This window comes from Mauremys mutica, chromosome 1 (genome assembly GCF_020497125.1).
Source record: "Mauremys mutica isolate MM-2020 ecotype Southern chromosome 1, ASM2049712v1, whole genome shotgun sequence".
NCBI classification, from domain to species: Eukaryota; Metazoa; Chordata; order Testudines; family Geoemydidae; genus Mauremys; species Mauremys mutica.
The window spans coordinates 355,368,162-355,390,009 of NC_059072.1; the positions used below are offsets into that span (position 1 = coordinate 355,368,162).

Genomic DNA, 21,848 nt, shown 5'->3' on the forward strand with positions numbered 1-21,848 from the left:
TACTCTTATTATTCAAGCATTGATTGTCATCATCATTCCACCAAGTTTCTGTGATGGCTATTATAGCAATATCCTCATTGAATACCAGGCATTCACTCATCTTAGTATTTAGATTTCTAGCATTTGTATACAAGCACTTTAAAAATTTGTCACTTTTTAGTTGCCTGCCTTTATGTGATGTAATTGAATGGGTCTCTTTTCTTTTCATTTGACTGTTTCTCTTCAGTTCCTCTCTACACTTTATCAACATCCAGACTCTCCTCTTTACTAGGATGTAGATATCCTCCATTACTGGATGTCCGTCCATACTGTGTGCTCCTGTACATCTGTTGGCTTCCTCCTAGGCCTTAGTTTAAAAGCTCCTGTACAAGCTTTTTAATTTTATATGCCAGCAATCTGGTTCAATTTTGGTTTAGGTGGACCCCATCTTTCCTGTATCGGGTCCACCTTCCTCAAAGGTTCTCCAGTTCCTAATAAACCTAAATCTCTGCTCCCTATACCATCATCTCATCCACGCATTGACACCCTTCTATTTTGCCTCTCTAATTGACCCTGTACATTGAACTGGAAAGATTTCAGAGGATGCTACCATGGAGATCCTGGACTTCAATATCTTACCTAGAAGCCTAAATGTGGCCTCCAGGCCCTCTTTCCTCCTTTCCCTATGTCATTAATACTTACATGTATCACAACCACCAGCTCCTCCTCAGCACTGTACATAAGTCTATCTAGAGCAGGGGGGGATAGCTCAGTGGTTTGAACATTGGTATGCTAAACCAAGAGTTGTGAGTTCAGTCCTTGAGGGGACAATTTAAGGAACTGGGGCAAAAATCTGTCTGGGGATTAGTCCTGCTTTGAGCAGTGGGTTGGTCTCAATGACCACCTGAGGTCCCTTCTAACCCTGATATTCTAAGATGTCTCAATAAAGCCATGGTTTTCATACCTAGCAAGCAATTCACCATATGATTCTCCCAGTCATCACAAAGCCAACTACTTATGTTTCTAATGTTTGAATCCCCCCATTATTATCACCTCTCTCTTCCTAATAACTGGGATTCCCTCCCAAGAGGTATCCTCAGTGCGAGAGGATGCCATGATATGGAAGGAGGGTGTCCACTGTGGGACCATTTCCCTCTGTTCCAGTTTGATGTTCTCCTTCCAAGATTTTCATCTTCCTAAACACCACAGAGGCTGTCAAACTGGGGCAGGGACCACTCTACTGTGTCCCAGAAAGGCTCATTGTGTACCTCTGTCTCCCTTAACTCCTCCAGTTCAGTCTCTCTGGTTTCAAGAGCCTATACTCAGTCTCTGAGGGCCATGACCTCTTTGCACCAGATGCACACATATGCTACCTGCCCACAAGGTAATCCTACATGCCGAATTCAATGCAATAAACTGGATAGTCCCACTCTCCTGCTGGACTTCTGCATGCATTCTTTTTACTCCTGCAGATTTTTTCTTTTTTGGGTTGTTGTTTTTTTTTATTCACAAAACACCATGACCAACAATATCACCAGGCATTTATTCCAGGATTATGAATGGGAGTTGGATTTACATTTTTGTGACCTTAGGGTTTTTAAATATGGACCTTTTTGCCACAGTCACCAACAGGAAGTGCAATACACTCTTCTTGGGAGGAGGGAGGGGTCCTCAGTCATTGGGGGATGTGTTGTTCATTCCTTGGACGAAGGGCCTTCTCGGGGCATATCTTGCACTACTGTTGATTTTGAGAGTATTTAAGAAGGTCAAATATGACTATGCCAGGGCCATTTTAGTTGTCCAAGGGTGTCTAAGACAAGTCTGGTACCCTTACCTGATTCACCTTGCCTCTTTCCTGGTGTTGTCTGTTTTGTCCATTCCCCACCTGTTGTCTTAGGACTCCATTTGGACTCTTCAGCCCAATCTGGGAAATCTTCATCTCAGAGCTTGGTTATTCAATGGTTCTTGGGGATAGAGGCTTCCCGTTCTGCAGAGGTAAAACAAGTAGTATTAAACGGTATGAAGATGTCCACACAAAACACTTAGCTTCTGAAATGGAAGCGATTTCACCACAGGTTTATCCAGTGATAGTTTTCTCCTGTTCACACTTTTCCTCTATGCTGGTCTTGATTAGTCTCTGGAATTGAAAAAGTTAAGATTCTCCATGAGTTGTGTCAAGGTTCACTTGGTAGCAATAACTGACTTTCATTCCTCCATTGAGGGTTTCTCAGTTTTTCCTCACCCTCCTAACAGCAAGATTAATTAAGGGTCTGATGAACCATTTCTCCACCAATTAGAGAGCCCACCCTTTTATGTGATCTACACTTGGTGCTTATTTGTCACATGGACCCCCCACTTTGAGCCATCACCTGGCCATGAAGATGGCTTTCAGGGTGGTATCACTTCTGCATGAAGAGTTGGGGAACTAGGGTGTTACCGGGCATGCACCCCACATTGGCCCGGCGAGAGCTGGATGGGACCAGATGGTCCTAAGCTACTAATTAGGCTGCAAGGCAGAAAGTTAATTGATGAGGAACAGGCTCACCTGGACAGGACATGTGGGGTCTGTAGAAAGCTAGAGATTGCTGGAGAGGGGCATGACAGCTAGGTAAGGGCAGTCACTCCATGGAAGGAAGAAGGAGTGTTTGTGGCTGCAGGATGGCAAGCTGCACAGACTTCCTGAGAGGAGGTAATAGGGAAGATGGTGAACCCAGAGAGCGGGTGAGACAATTAGGTAGGAAAAGCTCAGAGAAAAAACAGCAAGGTCACAGGCAGGACAGACCTAGGCTTTATATTATAGGGTCTCTGGGCTGGAACCCAATGTAGAGGGTAGGCCTGGGTTCCCCTACCAGACACTGGGTAGTGACTCAGGACACTGGAGATGCCCGCCAGACAGCTGGTCTGGAAAGCTGAGAGCAACCAGCAGGAGGTGCCGTGAGTACCTAGGGAACCTGTCACAGTGGGGCTTTGATTTAGACCCTCCCATTACAGTATTCTTCAGGAATAAAGTTTCATTACGACCATATCCTAAGTTTCTCCCAAAAGTATCTTCTGAATTCCATATTTACCAGATTATTCAGCTTCCAGTCTCCTTCTTGAAACCCAACACTATGCGTTGGTTCACGCAACCAGATCACATGCTGCAATTGGCAAATGAAGTTGTGTCTTCAGTATACCTTTCTTTTTGACTTGTAGTGTGGTTTCCACATTTAATAACCAGTCAGAATACAGGCTTTCCTAATGTCATCCTATTATCTAATATATATTTATTTGTGAACTTTTACAGATATGTATAAACAGGACATGTGTCAATATAGAAATTCTGGATTACGATTGTAATTACACAAAATGCAGTAACAGAGGGGTAAGTAAGAAAGATTTTAACATCCTCAGATTTTCAGAGTAGAATACGTAGAGCACTGAACTTAGTCTCTTACAAGTGATGCTTCACATTAGACTTAAGATTATTTTAATTGGACAAGATCTTAAAAAGCAGTAATTAAAGTATTTTGAGACGGAATCTTATAAACTATACACCATCTGATGTAAAGCCACATATGACACATGATACAGTCAGATCTGCGAAATCTCATGCCACTTGGGATTTTATTGCCAGTGAATTATTTCTATATGTTGCACTTACAGTCAGCTGGGGAGTCAGTGCAGAACAAAAAACTCAGGTCTCATACCACAAGATTAAAGTTTCTTGGAGTCTTCAACAATAGCCCTAAGTGGAGCATAATACACTAATGCGTCTTGGAGTAAACAATGATCGAATTTAGAAATTGTAGAGGCTTCCAGAAACAAGCTCAGTGCTTGCACGATCTTGCATCCCTTTTTTAGAGAGTGAACTGCTGCAGAGGGGAAAGGGGAAAAAAAAACCCAAGCAGCTGTCTCCAGTTAGGAAGTCCCCTCAGAGCCTGATGGGTATGGGAGAGTTTCAGACCTATATAAGCTAGATACAATTCATTCTAAGGAAGGAGAGAAAGGTGTGATGACACTATAGAACAGGGTTTCTCAAACAGAGGTTGCCACTTGTGTAGGGAAAGCCCCTGGCGGGCCGGGCCGGTGTGTTTGCCTGCCCCTGTGTTTGCCTGCCCACTGGCCGCAGATCGCTACTCCGAGTCAATGGGAGCTGCTGGAAGCAGCGGCCAGTAAGTCCCTCGGCCCATGCCGCTTCCAGCAGCTCCCATTGGCCTGGAGCAGCGATCCATGGCCAGTGGGAGCCACGATCGGCCGGACCTGCGGACGGGGCAGGTAAACACCGGCCCGGCCTGCCAGGAGCTTTCCCTACACAAGCGGTGACCCCTGTTTGAGAAACCCTGCTAGAGAAGACTGAGATGCTGAAGCAGTACTTTGGGAAATAATTTTCCTAATCCATTTACTAATGTTCACCATAACTTAGCTTCTACTCAAGTATTCCTTTATTAGTCTAAAGGCCAGTTGGTGTTTGGTTACATTCAAAATACAAATACCAGCATATACACATTTATATTTTAGCAACAATATAGTTATAAACCATGTCCAAATATGCACAATAGGATCAGACTTCGGTGATACCTTACCAGCTCCTGGATTAAGCAGTTCTTTATAATAAATCAGTATATGTAATCACTGCACCTGGTACCCAATTAATGATGTTTTCTTTATTTTTAAAGAATTATTTACTGCATCTGAACCAAAACCTTAAATAAGATAATACTGTTATTTCCAGGGCCACTATAAATTTAACACAAATATCCTTTCTTCTTATTTCAGCCTCTTTTCTTCTCATTGTGTTTGGTCACAAGCTTTGGGCCTGTCACTTGCACTAACATTCAAATTCAATTTAAAACTGTAATTCACCAAGTCTATATTCCCACAAGTAGCTAGGGAAAAACAGCTCCAGAAACTGTCATGAGAAGAAAGAAAAACTGATGAGGAAAAACTAAATAATCATACTCCCCTTTTTAAGTACTTGTATGTTAATGATTATCTGGCAAACCCCCTGGTCCAAGCAAGAATCCACTGGTTCAAATCCTCCATTTCTCTCTATAAGCTCCCTATGTGCCACCTTCCAATCCACTTCTATTTTAGGAAGTCCCTGCAACCCCCATGTCCTTCCCTCATACCAGGGGCTCTGTATTACTCCCATGCTGTGCCTTTCCTCCCCCACTCCACCTGTGGCAGGGGGTCTTTCTTTTCCCCCTTTCCCCCAAGGATCTGTTTCCCCAACAACAACCATGGAACAGACATTGGGGAGGCTTCACACACAGAGAGAGGAAGGAAGAGAAATACTGTGTAGTTGAGTGTAGGACCACTTCACTTTGCTCAGACAAAAATAGAGCTGATGTCTCCATCTGACAGCAAAGATCGTAATCTCCAGGACCACAGAAAGTGATTACAAAAGACATTTTCAACCATCATTATCCCTTGGGATTCCTTGGTTTACTAATGGATACAGTAAAACCCATATTCCTCACAAAGCAGAGTGAGGCTTGCAAATATCTGTTAACTAAAGTCCTCTCCTGCTGACATAGCTAATGCCGCTCATAGGGGTGGTTTAATTATGCTGGCAGAAGAGCTCTCTCCTGCTGGCAAAGAGCAGCTACATGGGAGACCTTACATTGGCACAGTTGAAATGGTACAGCTGTAAGGTCCGTAGTGTAGATATTGCCTAAGTCTATCCTATGCTAACTTTAAAGGAGAAATTTGCTCTGCAGGATGAAGGGCTGTTTTTTGTAGGTAGTAGCTTAGCTTACACACCAAAATTAATGGGAGGAATCAGGAAGAGATGAACATTGGATTTGAAATAACTGAGAAACAGCATGACTTAACGTGCCCTCAAATTCCAGTGAAATGGAATATCTATGTGTATCACTGCAGCAAAGTTTTAAATATCACCTCAATCAGTCACTGGTATTCCTGGTAAACTGTCCAAAGTCCCAGCGTGACACAGACTAGATAGGATACGTACTATACATAACTATAAGGCTTGGAGAGCTGGGACTAGAACCCTGATCCTTTGGCTCCAAAAAAAATCTAAGTCTCTATGGCTTGTGATAAAGGAGAGCTCCTGTAGTAGCTACTAATGGAACTGTGAAGCTCATTAAGAAAGCAACATGAGACAGTCAGTCCATTACTTACCCACCAACCAGTTAGACAATGTTCAGCCTGAGCAGCTGACATTCTCAGGAGTTGGTGTCTAGCAGTCTGTAAGGTGATCTATGCAGACCACAGATGCAATTACTATTTAAATCAAACACACACAAATGGGAAGCTGGGACAAGAAGCCAAAGATGTATGTGCCCTAGACTGTGAGGCAGTTAAACTCTTCAGTGGGCTGAGTGTAAGAGCCCAGCCTGTAAAGATCACCTTAAGTGCCAGGCTAGAGAAGAAGATGTGAGGGCTGTAGCACATTAGCTAGCTGAATGGTACTGACAGAGGCAGCCATTAGAGATTAAGGGTTTCAGTAGGAAGCAGGTGCTCCTGGGAAGGAGAAATACAGCTTCTGCCCAAATGGAGGGGAGAGGATTTTGTGTGTGGATTGGAGCCCGGAAATGGGACAATCACTCTCTTCTTTAACACCCCAAAGAAAAGAGGACCTAGATCATTCAGCTGTCCTGATTAAAGGGAATGGAGAGATTTTAATTGAGAAACCTTAGAAAAATAAATGTGGTGCATGAAATTCTAGTAACAAAAATTATTTACTAAGAATGTTTCTTAAAACCTAGTTCTACAGTATAAAAACCCATCTGGCTGATTTCTGGCCTAACCTGAGGACACTGTACTACTGAGCATTAATCTGAGCTGAACCAACTTCTAACCATGCTTTTTTGGCAGAAACTGTCATTTATCACATATTTGTGCATAAACTAACACAGTGGGAGCCCACCCTTCTTCTGTCCTTTAGGCACTACTGCAAAGTAAATGTTAAATTATAATACCGAGCATTGTGTCCTGACCTCGATTTACTCCTAGAAGTAGAAAATCTGTTTTATAAGCCAATGGCTCTTTCTCTACTTTACGTCAGCCAATGAGCCAACAACTGCTTTTCAAATTGCATCCCTAGCACCACATGGTATAGTGCAAAAATAGAAACAATAGCATTTGCATGGCTGAAAATGGTGTTCAAGGCCTACAGGTTAATGCAACCAGCTTCCCCTGGCTCTGAGGGTAAAACATACTCCTCCAAGATAAGAATGCCCAGATCTCTACTTTTTATAGTACAAGCCAGAGAGAAGGAATAAACCAACTCTGCCATATGCAATCTGCTGTTGCTTTCTTGCTCCCTAACTTTCCTCTTAAGGCTTGACACGTGATTTCACTAAGGGTTTCAATAACATTAAAATGTCTTTTCTAATAAATTAATAATTCTAAACATTGGAGTTTCTCATCTGAGGGGAAGTTTGCTCTATCATGTACTCTGTTTTCAAAGGCTTTGTGATACCTAACAGAGTGGGTATGCAGTGACTCCATTAAATTTTGTCTTTCAACTCCAAAATATAGCCCTATACAATTTAAACTAAAGGAGAACTGATTTAAGTGGTTAGAGAAATTGGTTCCATTTTTAGATCTTTTGGTCAGCCACTAGATAACATTGCACACTAATAAACCAAAGTCAGTATATTAACTCCTCCCTCCAAAAATGGAGACTCTGGATAACTAGTTATTTTGGTGCTCCTGTCAAGGGAGTTGGAGAAACTTAAAGTATCAGGTAAGAAACTAACATTCTTTCTTTTATTTAGTATGATGCTATAGAGTACAGGGCAGTTCGAATGTACAAAGAGCTCAGAAAAGCCGTATTTTCACAAAGTGCTCATTTGGTTCATGTTATTTATACCCTTATTCTATTTCAGACGTGCAACAGTAAGAAAAACTGCCATTGTAATTTTGGTTGGGCCCCTCCAGACTGTACATTAAAAGGATTTGGAGGAAGTGTTGACAGTGGACCCCCTCCGACTGCCAGTAGTAAGTGCTGTGAAAAACTAAGCACTCTATATTTTATCCTGTTTTTTAGTCTAAAGCCAGGAACCTGTGACCTGTATTGTAATGTGGTCACCCACGCCTTTGTCACATCCAGGCTATGCTACAGCAATGTGGTCAGTTGGAGCGGCCCTTGAAAGGAGCTGGAAGTCATTACTTATATAACACTCAAAAGGCCTGATTCTGATATCCTTACTCATACCAAGTGTAGCCCGATCCATTGATTATGTATTAATTATACTGATTACTTAAGAATTCTCAGTTATCACTCTGAGATTTGACAGGTTCTTGTCCCAAGATCACACCCGGTATTATTCAAATTACTGTATAGATGTAAGCTCTGATGTGTACAGTTGCAACACTCACACTGTAGGAACCCTTCTACAATAGTTTATTAATACTTTTAGCAAAGTCACAAACACTCGAACCCAGTAAAGTGAATAGAGATAATACAGAATGTACATCTGATCATCCGTATACTCACGCCATCCCTGGCAGAACAACCTGAAAATGTTAACCATTATCTTTCTCATCACCATCATCTTCCTCATCACCTCCAGTGGCCATCATCCTGGCACCTCCCAAGGGCTAAACCTCTCTCTTCTCCCACACACAGGCTTGAATGCAACTTTTATAATATATTACACTGATGCCACTACGTCTAATGCATATTCAATAGGGATTTCTCCCCTCCTCTTTATTTGTATTCCTTCACCCTACTTGTGTTAAGGTGCCCTTCTCCTATTGGTTAGTATAATAATGATCTCAAGTTATTATCATATACATCAGTTCATTGCTATGGCACTCTTGTGGTCAGATATCTGCAGATGTTCTATCCAAAAGCCAGTGTTAGCTCGTGTTCCTGTCGTTGGCTGGTGTCATTATGGACAAAATTCCCCCTTACACACTCTATTTCCAGTTCCCCAAAACTTAGGGGTAACCGTTAGGCCATTTATCTGTGTCACAGCTCATAGGTTGCAAGTCTTATGCTATAGGTTACAGGCCTGTACGTTCCTTGCATTACTGCCAAATAAAATAAATGCTAAAGCTAGCCCCTTGGGCTACACAAGTAGCACCTTACTTTACAAATGGATCAGTGGGATCTTGTGGAGATAAGTTACTATTCATCATGAATGAGTGGATCAGAATCTGGCCCTAAATAGACACCAGAGGCAAAAGAGTAGTGTAAAGAAGGTGATGCCCTTTTTTCCTTCCTACCTTCCAGGGGGTTCCCACCCAACAGAAGACTGACTAATGCTATTCTGACAGAAGAACAGAACATAGCAAAGCCTTCAGGGCATCATTTGGTGCTTCAGATTCTTCTGCTAGAGTTTGGTATCCGCAGTCCACTTGAAGCGGTATGCTTGGCTTTGTCATCTTCCCTGGCTGAGGACACTAGAGTTCTTTATTTTATTTATCTATTAAAGTAGTCTTCATTATTGCTATAATATCAGCCAGAAGAGTGAATGAACTGCAAGCCCCCATGGATGATCCACCATTTACAATTTTACATAAAGATAATGTAGTACTTAGACCTGATTTCATGTTTCTACCAAAAAGAATGTCTGAATTTCATATCAATCAGATAGTTAATTTACTGTTTTCTCCATGAAACCTCATGATAATAAAGTGGAGTTTGCATTACATGTGTTAGATGCTAGTTAGGCTCTTGCATTTTACTCAGATAGACCTAAGAGTTTTATGAAGATTCTTTCTTACACAAAAAAGCATAATGGTCATAGTATGTTTGCTCATACTATTTTGAGATGAGTTAAACCAGTGTTACAAATTAGCAAAAATCCCTTAGCCTCCCATTGTATGGTCTCATTCTACTAGTACAGTAGCAACATCTTTTGCTTGTTTTAAACATATTCCTGTTAGGGAAATTTTCAAGACTGCTACTTGGAACTCAGTGCATACATTCACTAAACATTATGCCCTGGATCCATCTTCTAGAGTAGATGATAAATCTGTCAGAAAGGTGTTACAATTGTCATTTACTTAGCACTCTGTTCCCACTTGTAAGGGTTTTTCAGCACTGCTTGTCAAACTACCCATAAGTGGAAATATTCAGAACCACTCAAAGAAGAAATGAAGGTTACTTATTTGTAACCAGAGTTCTTCAAGATGATTCTGCATATTCACGCTTCCCACTCACCTCCCCCTCTTTCTCGGAGTCCTGTTATGGGCTTCTGGGTTAGCGGTAGAAGGAACTGAGACAGTAGAGGGCACCGCACCCTGTATATGGCCTCACCCTGGGCATGTTTGGAGACAAAGAGGGGAGAGGTAAGAGGGGGCACATGTATGCTCTAACAGACACTGCCTAGAGAAGGTTGTACTGTTTGGTACCACCAGGCGACACATTACCCATTAGTGTAAATGTGCAGAGTCATCGTGAAAAAATCTGGTCATAAGTAAGTAACCTTCAATTATATTTTATACTCAAATGGCTTCTTGCATTAGTAACCAGTTGAGGTATTAAATTACCTTGCTATATTTGTACATAATATATCTCCTATTCACATAACAATGGCATTAGGAAGTTATTATATGAGATTTGTATTTAGATACAAAGTGTTTGCAAATATACATCTCAAAAGACTTATTTAAGCCATTATTGAAATCCAGAGATGAAATCGTATTTAAAACAAGCAGTATCTTATATAAGAGATGTGTCCAGTTATTTGAAAGACCTTTGGATTTGTTTGTGGTTTTTTTGCTTTCTGACCAAAATGGTCCTTGGATTTATGGTATGCCATTTGCAGTATATTTACAACTTGTAACTAAAGATTTCTGTTAAATATTTTAAAATAATAATTTTAAGCACAAATCACAATAGTCAATGCTTATATACATTTCAAAACATCACATAAAAATAATACAGAAATTTAAAGCAAGATAGAAGTTATAAAAGCTGCATATTAGAGTCTGTGTAAACCAATGTGGGTGCAAAAAGCCAAAGAGTTGTTATCTTCCCTGACACTTGGCTTCTCACTGTGTCACAAGAAAGCAGAAACCTGCAATTTTTTTAATTCACCTGAACATGTCATTTAATAAAATAAGCAACCAAAACCATAAGTAGTGGTGTTCTGTTCTATAAGCATCATGTGTATGTAAGCAATCACAAGTATTATTTAAAATTCAGGAACGTCACGGGCAAGTTTACAATGACCTAAAATTCTAAGAATATATTATAATAATTTCTGATACCATTTTTGCATCAGTACTGAAGTCTATCGTCCACATTTGCAAGCACCTCATGCACTCAAGTTTGGACTATTTCAGTCAGCAGTGTCCAATGGGGCCATGCATGCACCCTGTGTGCCCTCATACCTCCCTTCTCCCCACCTGAGGGCATAAAGAATGGAGCAGGCCCAACCATTGTTCAGTTCCTCCTTATCACCCAGCTATGGTGGCCAGATGGAACCCTTGGTAGTGTCTACAACTCTTGTGGTCTGTGTGACCCAAAACCTATTTTTGTTAATAACTAGTTCATTTATTAGTGCAGTGTTAGTGTAGTTAGAATTACTACTTAATGTCCATTGGCTATTACTAGTCTAGGAGTAAGGATTTTTTATTAATCTGTCTCACGTGCCAGTTGTTTTGGTATTCTGGGATGTAGATTATCCAGTCCCCACAATTTGAGCACATTAGGAACTTTAAGTTGCTTTCTTATACACAGCTTTGCATTGTTATGTGAGATGAACACATTTCCAGGGACCATATTATGATTCCAAAACTCATTTGTGACCTAGGTCAGGTTTCAACTGAGGTGAAATGTTAGTGCAATTACAGATTTACTAATCTGCTTTAAAAAGAAATTTAAATGCACAGCTTCCACCTCAGATGTGGTGATTTCCATGGTAATTTTGTGAATGTGGAGTGAGTGGTTTATTTTGTAAGCAATAAAGAGCATTTGTGGATATATACCAACACTGTGTCCAGTATCTGCCTGCTCCCGTATCTTGTAGGGAGACTCCTGCTGCAGGTCTAACAGACTGAGGCAGCTCCATCGCTTTATACCCTCAGCTAGCAACATGAGCATATGGAGGGCACATGTGCCATCCCAGTGGGGGAAAACATCTCTGGGTTCAGGACACTGGCACCCACACATACCTGAACTGGAGTGGACATGTGCAACACATCTCAAACAACAGTTACCAAACAGGTTTCTAACATCTTTTTCTCTGCCTCTGACATACACAATATTTTAATCTCCTGAGGCCTGTAATACTTTGGTCTAATTCTGGTTGCTGGGCATGGTGTGGGGATGGCAAGTGGTGTTAGTGTCCTGTACTATTCAGGAGGTCAGACCTGTGTCAGGGTTCCCCCCCACACTCTGAACTCTGAAACCCTCTTTGTTGCCTAGCAGACTGTGAATCTGCCCTGGGGTTTCCCCTTCCTCCCAGGGATAGCATGGCTCTCCCTGAGTTACAAGCACACAGAGCTTCAGGAACCTAGTTAAGTTCCTTGGGGGTTACATTCACATTATTTTCCAGTCCTGGAGAAGAAAGGGGGCTGGCATCAACTCCTGGACTTAGATGGCTCAGCGCCTTCGCCCACCATTTCAAGTTCAGGATGGTATCCCTAGCTTCTCCTCATGACTGGTTTTCAGCTCTCAACCTGCAGAGCACATATTTTCACAGTTCACTGAGATTCCAAGTGGGAAATTTTCACTATCAGTACAGACTCCTGCCCTTCAGTCTAGCAATAACTCCAAGAGCTTTCACCAAGTGCTTGGCAATAGTGGCTGCTCACCTGAGAAATCAGGGGATCCAGGTATTCCCTGTGGTGCTGGAACACATTTTATCATGGGGGTGCTGAAAGCCAGCTAAGGAAACTGTGAACCCTGTGTGTTCAAAAGCAATGTGAAAAAAATGCAATTACCGCTCACACCACACAGGTGCAGCACAGATCTGGGATTCTCAAGAATGGCAAAATAATGCTAATTTCTTTCTGACAGCACCCGCAAACTTTTTGCAGTAAAATCTGGGGGTGCTGCAGCACTCCCCACACTCCTAGTTCTCACGTCTATGGGTAGTCCTGTACACTGATGATTGGTTCATTCAAGGAAGATCAGCAAAGCAGGTAAATTACTCCATCCATCAGATCTTGCAACTTTTCATCACATTAGGCTTCAGAATCAACAGGGAAAATTTATTTTTATTCTCATCTCAGAGAACAGAGTTCACACAGCAGTAGATTCCACAATAGCAAAGGTTTATCTGCCGCAAGATGGATTCAACACCATAATAGATCTCAGCCAGCTGCCAACTTACCCTCAAACACTAGAGAAAAGTCTGTTTCAGACTTCTTGGACATATGGCCCCTGCATATATGTAACACAGCATGCTCGCTGTTATATCCTTGGGGGGAGCCGGTTTAGGAAGAAATCAGTTGAGGCCAGAGAGCTGACAGCTAACAAAACCACCATTTTATTTACAGAGAGAGAGAGCTCACTCAGCCGGCTGAAGCTGGCTGAGCTAACCCATAATAATCTAACTCAGTTGCCATAGCAACAAAAACCATGACAACCAAATACACAACACTCGCCTTTACCTGTTCTGCATGCAAGGATTGTTAAACTGGGAAATTGTTACATCTACTCAACAGACATTACGTTGACACCAGGGCGCAGGTCTGCCAAGATATCCTCTCTCATCATTAACTTAGTGGAAGGATCTTCTCTGGGTATGCAAAGGAGTACCATTTTCTTCATCTCTACCTACCAAGAAACTTGGTGGGGAGCTCACCTGGACCACATTCAGACCTAAACCCACTAGTCTCCTGAAGAAACTCCCTTTCACATAAATGTGATAGAGCTCAGAACTATTCATCTAACTTTCACAGCATTTCTCCCATGTGATGAGAAATGATAGTCTAGTCCCTGACTATTCCCTGTTTGAGGCCTCAAGATCTGATGCCCACTTCGGCAAAGCTATCCTTCAGTCTTTATTTGGTAGTTTCTGAGCACCGACCTCCTACCTATGAGGTCACAGCTTGTGGTTCACCGGAAGCAGGGAATACATGTGGATAATTACTCAAAAGAGTAAGGTGGGTGAGGCAATATCTTTCATTGAGCCAACTTCTGTTGTTGAAAGAGACAACTTTCCAAGCTTATCCAGAGCTCTTCTTCATTTCCTGAAGAAGCTTGTTTTTATCATCACCAGAAGTTGGTCCAATAAAAGACAATGATTCATCCACCTTGTCTCTCTAATATCCTGAGACCAGCATGGCTACAACAATACTGCAAACATCAAAGAAGAAAGAACAGTTACTTTGCATACACTAACTGTAATTTCTCAGGATGTGTTGTCCATATGTATTCCGAGACCTGCCCTCCTTCTCCACTTCTATGGAATTCTACAACAGCAGCGTTCTGTATTGGTGAAGGAGCTGAGGGATGGTTTGGCCCAGTCCACCCTCGATACCCTTGAGCGAGATGGGCTGGACAGGCATAGGCGCAGACACAGCCTCAGCAGACAGTGCTGGCCAAAAGAGTCTTGTCTTGAGTGCATGAGGCACATGCACGCCAGAAGTGGAATACACGGGGACAACACATCCTGAACCACAGTTACTTTAAGGCCAATAAATGTTCTTTCTCCCTCCACACAGCAAGTCCTAGCCTCTCCTCCAGAAACTTCTCTCCTGCATAAATTTGCAGTTACACATAGTCTGGTGCTGCTAACATCATGGAGATACCTGGAGGCAGCCAGATACATGAGTGAAAGCTGTTGCTCTTCAGTATATGTATCTCCCAGAATTCTTTTCCCACGTGGTGCCTTGAGTGTTAGTGCCAGAGCCATAGAGAAGTGCTTCTCTATGTCCATGGGATGGTCACTGGGGGGACCCTGTCTGGCCCATATATTCCTTTGCCATGGAGTTGCACTGTAGCTTCCTTGCTTCCTGTGGGTCCGAATCTGCCCCCAGAAGATAATAGGTGTAGAATACAGTGGGTCTCTTCTTGAACTGAATGCGTTAGCTATTGGCATATCACAGTAATGTTTTGTGATCTGTACTGGGCATCTGTACATTTCTGGCTGCAGTTCTGGGTACTGGGTATGATCTTTAAAGCTCTATATAGCCCGGGACACAGGTGTTTGAGAGACTGCCTCTCTCACAGTGGCAACTTAGCATTTGCTGGGGTACTCTGGTAGAATTACCATGGTTGTCAGAAAGAGCTCATTCTCATTTGAGAATGCTTACATAATTGTAGACTGTTGTCATGTTCCCCCTTAGTCATTGCTCAACCAAGCTGTAAGTTTTTATCCCTGTTATATTTTCCTTATGAATCAAGTCCTCAAGATCCCTGATAGTTTTGTTATTTTTTCTTTACTCCCTCTAATTTTTAAGTATATTTCCATCACTGTAGTGCTGAACAATTAACACAATTCTAGGTGTGGTCAGTCTAGGCCCATATAGAAAGAAGTACTCCCTCCTTGCTCCAAGATCTGATGCTTGTACATATACAGCCTGACACTTCAAGGCCTTTTTGGGGGGTGGGGACAGCTATATTACATCCCAAATTCATGTGCAATATGACAACCATGTAACTGTGTCACACTGCCTGTCCAGCTGTTGACAACGCATGGTATCCATGATTAGGGAGAATGCACAGCAGAAACACGCAGCAACGCTGGCACCTTGTGCACAGACAAAACAAATTTGGAGGCCTTCTTTGCTAGTATTGTTAGAGAATGTACATATGAGATAGCTGTATGTGTCTGTGATGCATGCACACTTCATACAGGGACAAGCCTCAGTTTCTACAGAAATGTTTGTTACAGTTATAGGAGTAAATTCCTAAGTGCAAACAAAGTGTAATGTTCCGTGTCTGTTTCTTTCCAAGTGTCCAGTAGTGACATTGTCATCATGGGAGTAGCAATTGGAAGCATACTTCTTCTTCTTCTGGTTCTCAGCTTTGCCGTGCATAAAAGAGCTCAAATTGCTCGGCTCTTTAGCAGGTAAGTAAAATTTCATTCACGTTTACACTATGTGATAAGATTGTGACACTTATTTCTAATCCCAGCTGCCCCAGTGTTACACTTGGCTGTAAGCCTGCCATGCATTGCTGGCCACCTGCAAGAGCACCTCTCTTACATTTCCTAAGCTGGTCCATTATTAGCCTAGGATGCTGCCAGATATCTGGTTGGGCTCCCCCCTACTGAACGCTCTCCAGACTGCTGTGAGAAAATCCAAACTAGAGCTTGTTAGAAATTTTCTGCCAAAACTGAGTTTAATCAGAAAATGCCAATTAGGCAGAATTAAATGTTTAATCAAATCTGGTACAGATGCAACTAAACCTTCATCAATCACCATCTCCCTGCAGTGCCAGGGGATGGGGAAGGACAGCACTGCTGTGCTTTACCTTTCCACCTTTCCCTTAGCTCCAGGGGGACAGACAGGCAGAGCATCGGAAGCTCTGCCTTACCGCTTTCCCAGCTGGCTCTAGGGGACAGAGGCAGAGCACCATGACAGCACCTTACTTGCTTTGGGAACTTGAGGGGATTGACAGGGAAACAGAGTGGAGGGGCTCTCTGCCTCTCCAGCAGCAGGGCTGGAGACCTCTTGTCAATTTCTTATGAAACTGATTAGAGCCTTCCTTGAATGTGGCTGGGGAGCTAAAAAAATATGTTTTGGTTGTCCCAAAGTGGAATTTTTCTTCAATGTTTTTCTGCAATTTTTTGGTGGTTTTGATGTTCTGTCCAGCTTTGGGATTAAATTTTCTCAAAACCATGACAGTTTTAACAGAAAGAGACACCCCCCCACACACACACACAGACACACTTCCTCTTTTTGCCCAGTTCTAATCCACACATTGATTCGCACGTGCAAGTTGCTTGCTGGGACAGGGTTGAGCATAGGCATTGTTCCTGGCTTTGTACCTCTAGCCACAAACTCCCGGAGCAGACCTCAAGTCTCACAGCGCTCTTGGCAGAGGTCAGTGACCCCTGCAGTCCAAATGCCGAGGTGCTGAAACTAGTGCAGTCTCCCCAGAATCCCACTGAAAGGGTGAGCCGTCTGGTTTACAGTTTACCTCTCCAGGGGTACCTCTAGTGAAAGCCAACAGACGTACACAAACTTTGCACAGCTTTCCAAAACAGCAAGACTCTTTACTTAGTACTATGAGAAACCCAGATCTATACAAAATCACAGATGTTCCGAAAAGTGTTTCCCTGTGTCATGTTCCTCACCACTGTGAATTTTCTTTGGGGTTGGGCAGAGTTTTCTGTGATGTCCCAGATCTTTCCCCTGCAGCTCATGAGTTCTCTTCAGATTCATGGAGCCTTTTCATCCAAGCTAGCTGTTTCTGACATTGATTGATTCACAAACTGGATTCCCCTCCCCTTTGTCCCCGCTATGAAAGCATGCCCATCTCTTCCTGTCTCCTGGCATGTGATGGAGTGTACACACTCTACACCAGTAAAGGAAGGGTTAAAATGCAGTTTTGGTCTCAGGTGGCCCCAGCATGCTGCACCTGCAAGGCATGCCAGTCTTGGAGCAGGAGAGTAAAAAAGGGAGAAACCCAGTTCAAAAAGGCCCAGCCATAGGAGGTGGACACATCTCTCCCCATTGGTTCACAGAAAGGAGTACTGCGCAGGATAACACTGCCAGCGGGGTTCTGCAAACATTTCCGGATAGCCCTGAGGATACTGAGCTGGGCTATGGCTTGTCAGGTATATCCTGAAAGGAGGGCGGCCAGGGACTTGTTAGGACTATTTTTTGTTGTTGTTTTTCCTTTGTTACCTTTCCATTGAGGCCTTAAGAGGCAGGGCTGGCTCCAGCTTTTTTGCCGCCCCAAGCAGCAAAAGAAAAAAAAAAGAAAAAAACCTATTGAGCTGCCGCCGAAGTGCAGAGACGGAGTGAATGACCCATCGCCGAAATGCTGCCGAAGACCTGGACGTGCCACCCTTTTCTATTGGCCACCCCAGGCACCTGCTTCCTTTGCTGGTGCCTGGAGCCAGCCCTGTTAAGAGGGCTTGGGAAGAATATTTTTAAACAGGCCACAGTAGGAAGATATCCATGGAAGAAGCAGGAGGTCTGAGGAAGTGGACCTTAGGGCTGGAACCCAGGGTAGAGAGTGGGGCTGAATTCCCCTACAGACCACCAAGGGAAACCCTAACAAAGGCTCTAGATAAATATCATAAGGCCTAGTGGACCTAAAGTCAGTCTAGAACTCTGGAACAAGGCTGCCAGACTGTTACTGGAGTGGATGCTGACATACCCTGAAAGGGGTGAGACTAAAGAGTGACTTTGCCAGAAGTTCGAGTCACAAGAAAAAGAGGAGCCACCAGAAAACCTGAATGACTAGTCAGTGAGGCTATGGAGTGGGGAAACCTGACTAGGGGAAAACTTACTCATCCCCAAGGCAGTCATATGGCTGATGAGTCATTTTGTCTCATTCCCAAAACTTCTGTTCTTCTGTAACAGAGTTCATGACCCGCCCCTCATCCATGCATCACAGAAAACTACTGTGCAGTCAGATCGCCAGACGCCTGCAAAGACCAGAGTAGCACCGGTAATGACCCCTCTCAGCTTGGACTCAAACTAGTCTCCCGTCTATTCAGTTGACCTCTGGTCCTGGAGAAGTTTAGCTTCCCTAAAGACCTCTTTGTCTCAGATGAACCCAAGTCTCCTCTGCTCATAGGTTCGCAGGGTCTTTCGGTATCCCACTTGTCCTCTGTACTGTCTTTTCCCCTGCTACCAACATACAACCCTGTACTGAAAATACAATTCATAGGGGCATACTTGGATTCACTGAAAAGCCGGCGTCTACCTCCTCACAGACGGATTCATAACATTACCATATCTAGTCAGGACCATTCAGGGGAGTCCATGAACCTCAGTAAGGAACTGTGTACCTCTCCTGAGTCATACAGCAGTCTGCAACTTCGTGACTGATCATGCAAAATTACGCATCCACTGCTTCCAGAGCTGGCTCAGAATGACCTATTTCCTGAACAGGCAAGCCATGGTTTCCCTTCCCATGAAGAACTTCCTAGATGGGTGGAAAAATCAACTCAATGTCTGTGCTGGCATTCCTTTCATTCACCCACCTGCAACAACAACCTTCACAATGGCTATGTCTCTCTTGAGATAGGGAGCTCACCTCAGTAATCTCACAACTCAGGCAGATAGTCACCTCAGGAAAACAATCTCCACATCTGCATTTGGCTGTTTCTTTTTGGTTAGTCTGTCAGTGGGGCAACAATTTGGCTGTAGTGCAGTACTAATCACCTGTAATATCCGGCCAAGCCTAAGAAGGATTGGACCTGTTTCTTTGACTTTGGGACAGTCCACTTTTGGATAGCATCCGCTTTGGCCTGTAGGAGGTTGATAGTTCCTTGACCCACCTGGTGTCCAAGGTAAGTCACTTTGTTTAGGCCTATTTGACACTTTTTAGCCTTAACAGTTAGTCCTGCCTCCCTTATGCACTCAAAGACTTTTTGTAGATGCTCCAGGTGTTCTGCCCATGAATCAGAAAAGATGCCCACATTGTCAAGGTAGGTGACTGCAGATTCTCCCAATCCCACTAGGAGACCATACAAGTTTTTGGAAGATGGCAGGTGCATTTCACAGCCCAAAAGGGAGCACATTAAATTCATACATCCCTGCATGGGTGATGAAGGCTGACCTTTCCTTGGTGGGTTCATCTAGCAGTACTTCCCAGTACCCCTTGGTTAAGTCTAATGTAGAGATGAACTGGGCATGTCCCAGTTTCTCCAATAGCTCATCTGTGCATGACATTGGATAGTTGTCTGGGAGAGTTACAGCATTTAGTTTACGATAGTCCATGCAAAAGCGTATCTTCTCATCTGGTTTGGGAACTAGAACCACTTGAGATGCCCAGGCACTGTTAGAGGGGCAGATTACACCCATCTGTTGCACATCTGGATCTCTTGTTCTATAGCAGTTTTGGCTTGAGGAGACAACCGGTAGGGTTGGGCTCTAATTAGGTGAGCATTACCTGTGCTAATGGAGTAGTATGCCCGTTCAGTCCGTCCTGGGGTGGCTGAGAACATCGATGTGAAGCTAGTGCACAGCTCCTTGATCTGCTCTCGCTGCATAAGTCCAAGGCTCATGGAGAGGTTCACCTCTTCCATTCCAGCATCACTTTTTCCATCGTAATAGACACCTTCAGGCCCCTCAGCATCATCTCCTCCCTGGGCTGTAAACTGACAAACCTTTAACTCTCTGGAATAGAAGGGCTTTAGAGAATTAACGTGATACACTTTAGGCTTGAGGTTTGAGGGGTGCTATGAGATAGTTAACATCTCCCAGGTGCTCTTGGACCGTGAATGGCCCTTCCCACGATGCTTCCATCTTATGGGCCTGGAGTGCCTTCAAGACCATGACCTGGTCCCCTACTTTGAAGGAACGCTCTCTGGCATATTTATCATACCAGGCTTTTTGCTTTTCCTGAGCATCTTGTAGGTTTTCTCTAGCAAGGGCTAAAGAGGTTTGGAGGGTGTTTTTGTAGATTGTTTACAAAGTCCAGAATGTTAGTTCCTGGAGAAGGCGTAAACCCCTCCCATTGCTGCTTCACCAACTGTAATGGCTCTTTAACCTCACGGCCATACACAAGTTCAAATAGTGAAAACCCTAAACTGGGATGTGGTACAGCCCTGTAGGCAAAAAGTAACTGTTATAACACTAGGTCCCAATCTTTGGAGTGCTCATTTACAAATTTATGTATCATGGCCCCCAAAGTTCCATTAAACTTCTCCACCAGGCCATTTGTTTGATGATGGTAAGGGATGGCAACCAAGTGGTTCACCCCATGAGCTTCCCACAGGCTTTTCATGGTTCCTGCCAGGAAATTAGTTCCCGAATCTGTAAGGATGTTGGAGGGCCAACCTACCCTGGCAAAAATGTCTGTTAGTACCTGGCACACACTTTTAGCCCTGGTATTGCTTAGAGCTACTGCTTCCAGCCATCAGGTGGCAAAATCCATGAAAGTCCGTATGTACTGCTTTCCTCTGGGTGTCTTTTTAGGAAAGGACACAGAATATCCAGAGTTACTCGCTGAAATGGAACCTCAGTTATGGGGAGTGGCTGGAGAGGGGCTTTGACCTGGTCTTGCAGGGTTTCCCACTCTTTTGCACACCTCACAAGACCGGACATAGGTAGAAACATCCTTGCCCATTCCCTCCCAGTGGAATGATCTCCCCAAATGGTCCTTGGTCCTGTTCACCCCAGCATGGCCACTAGGATGATCATGGGCTAAGCTCAAGAGCTTTACCGGGTATTTAGTTGGAACTACCAACTGTCTCTGAGGATGCCAGTCTTCCTGGTGCCCACCAGAAAGAGTTTCCTTGTATAAAAGTCCTCTTTCTACAACAAATCGGGATTGATTAGAAGAGCTGAGAGGCAGTGGGTTGCTCCATGCCACCATCCAAGCTCCCTGGAGGCTTTCATCTGCTTTCTGTTCGGCCTGGAACTATTCCCTTGATGCTGAAGACATCAGTTCCTCACTGGATTGTGGACTGGGGCTTGGACCCTCTGGAGGTGATGCAGGTGATGGGGCTGTTTCCGTTGACTGTGAACCGCTCTCTGCCATTGCACTATGTGGTATTTCAGGCTCTGGCTGAGCCTCTTGTGTAGGGTTATCTGCTGCTGCTGCCTGTGCAGGCTCGGTGGTGCCCTCTGTTGTTGGAGCTGTAGACTGGGTTGCAAGTGCTGGACTCAGTTCTGGCAATGGTTCTGGTACTGGTTGCTTCACCAGTTCTGGTTCTGGGACTGGCTTTGGCTGGGTCTCTGGGACTGGATCCACTACGGCTGTTGCAGTTGTTGGCAGGGGATCCGGTTCCACCACCTCCACCTGAGTCTCTAGTAACACAGACGGGGCCCTGGTAGAAGGCTCAGGAACAGGGATAGGTGTGAAAGCTTGCTTAGCCTGGCTG

At 43.8% G+C, this 21,848-nt stretch overlaps 1 protein-coding gene across 8 annotated transcripts in view; it reads left to right on the forward strand.

The window, feature by feature from the left end:
* LOC123373703 (disintegrin and metalloproteinase domain-containing protein 20-like) overlaps positions 1-21,848 on the forward strand; it is a 150,446-nt gene that overhangs the window by 121,534 nt on the left and 7,064 nt on the right. For 7 of the 8 annotated variants that reach the window (XM_045022787.1, XM_045022800.1, XM_045022835.1 and 4 more), the window contains 3 exons: positions 3,266-3,343; positions 7,818-7,929; positions 15,794-15,908. In XM_045022787.1, the coding sequence (XP_044878722.1) occupies positions 3,266-3,343; positions 7,818-7,929; positions 15,794-15,908 (305 nt within the window). Of the gene's footprint in view, positions 1-3,265; positions 3,344-7,817; positions 7,930-15,793; positions 15,909-21,848 lie in introns of those variants that run through there. The other variant, XM_045022842.1, reaches the window with a different exon arrangement.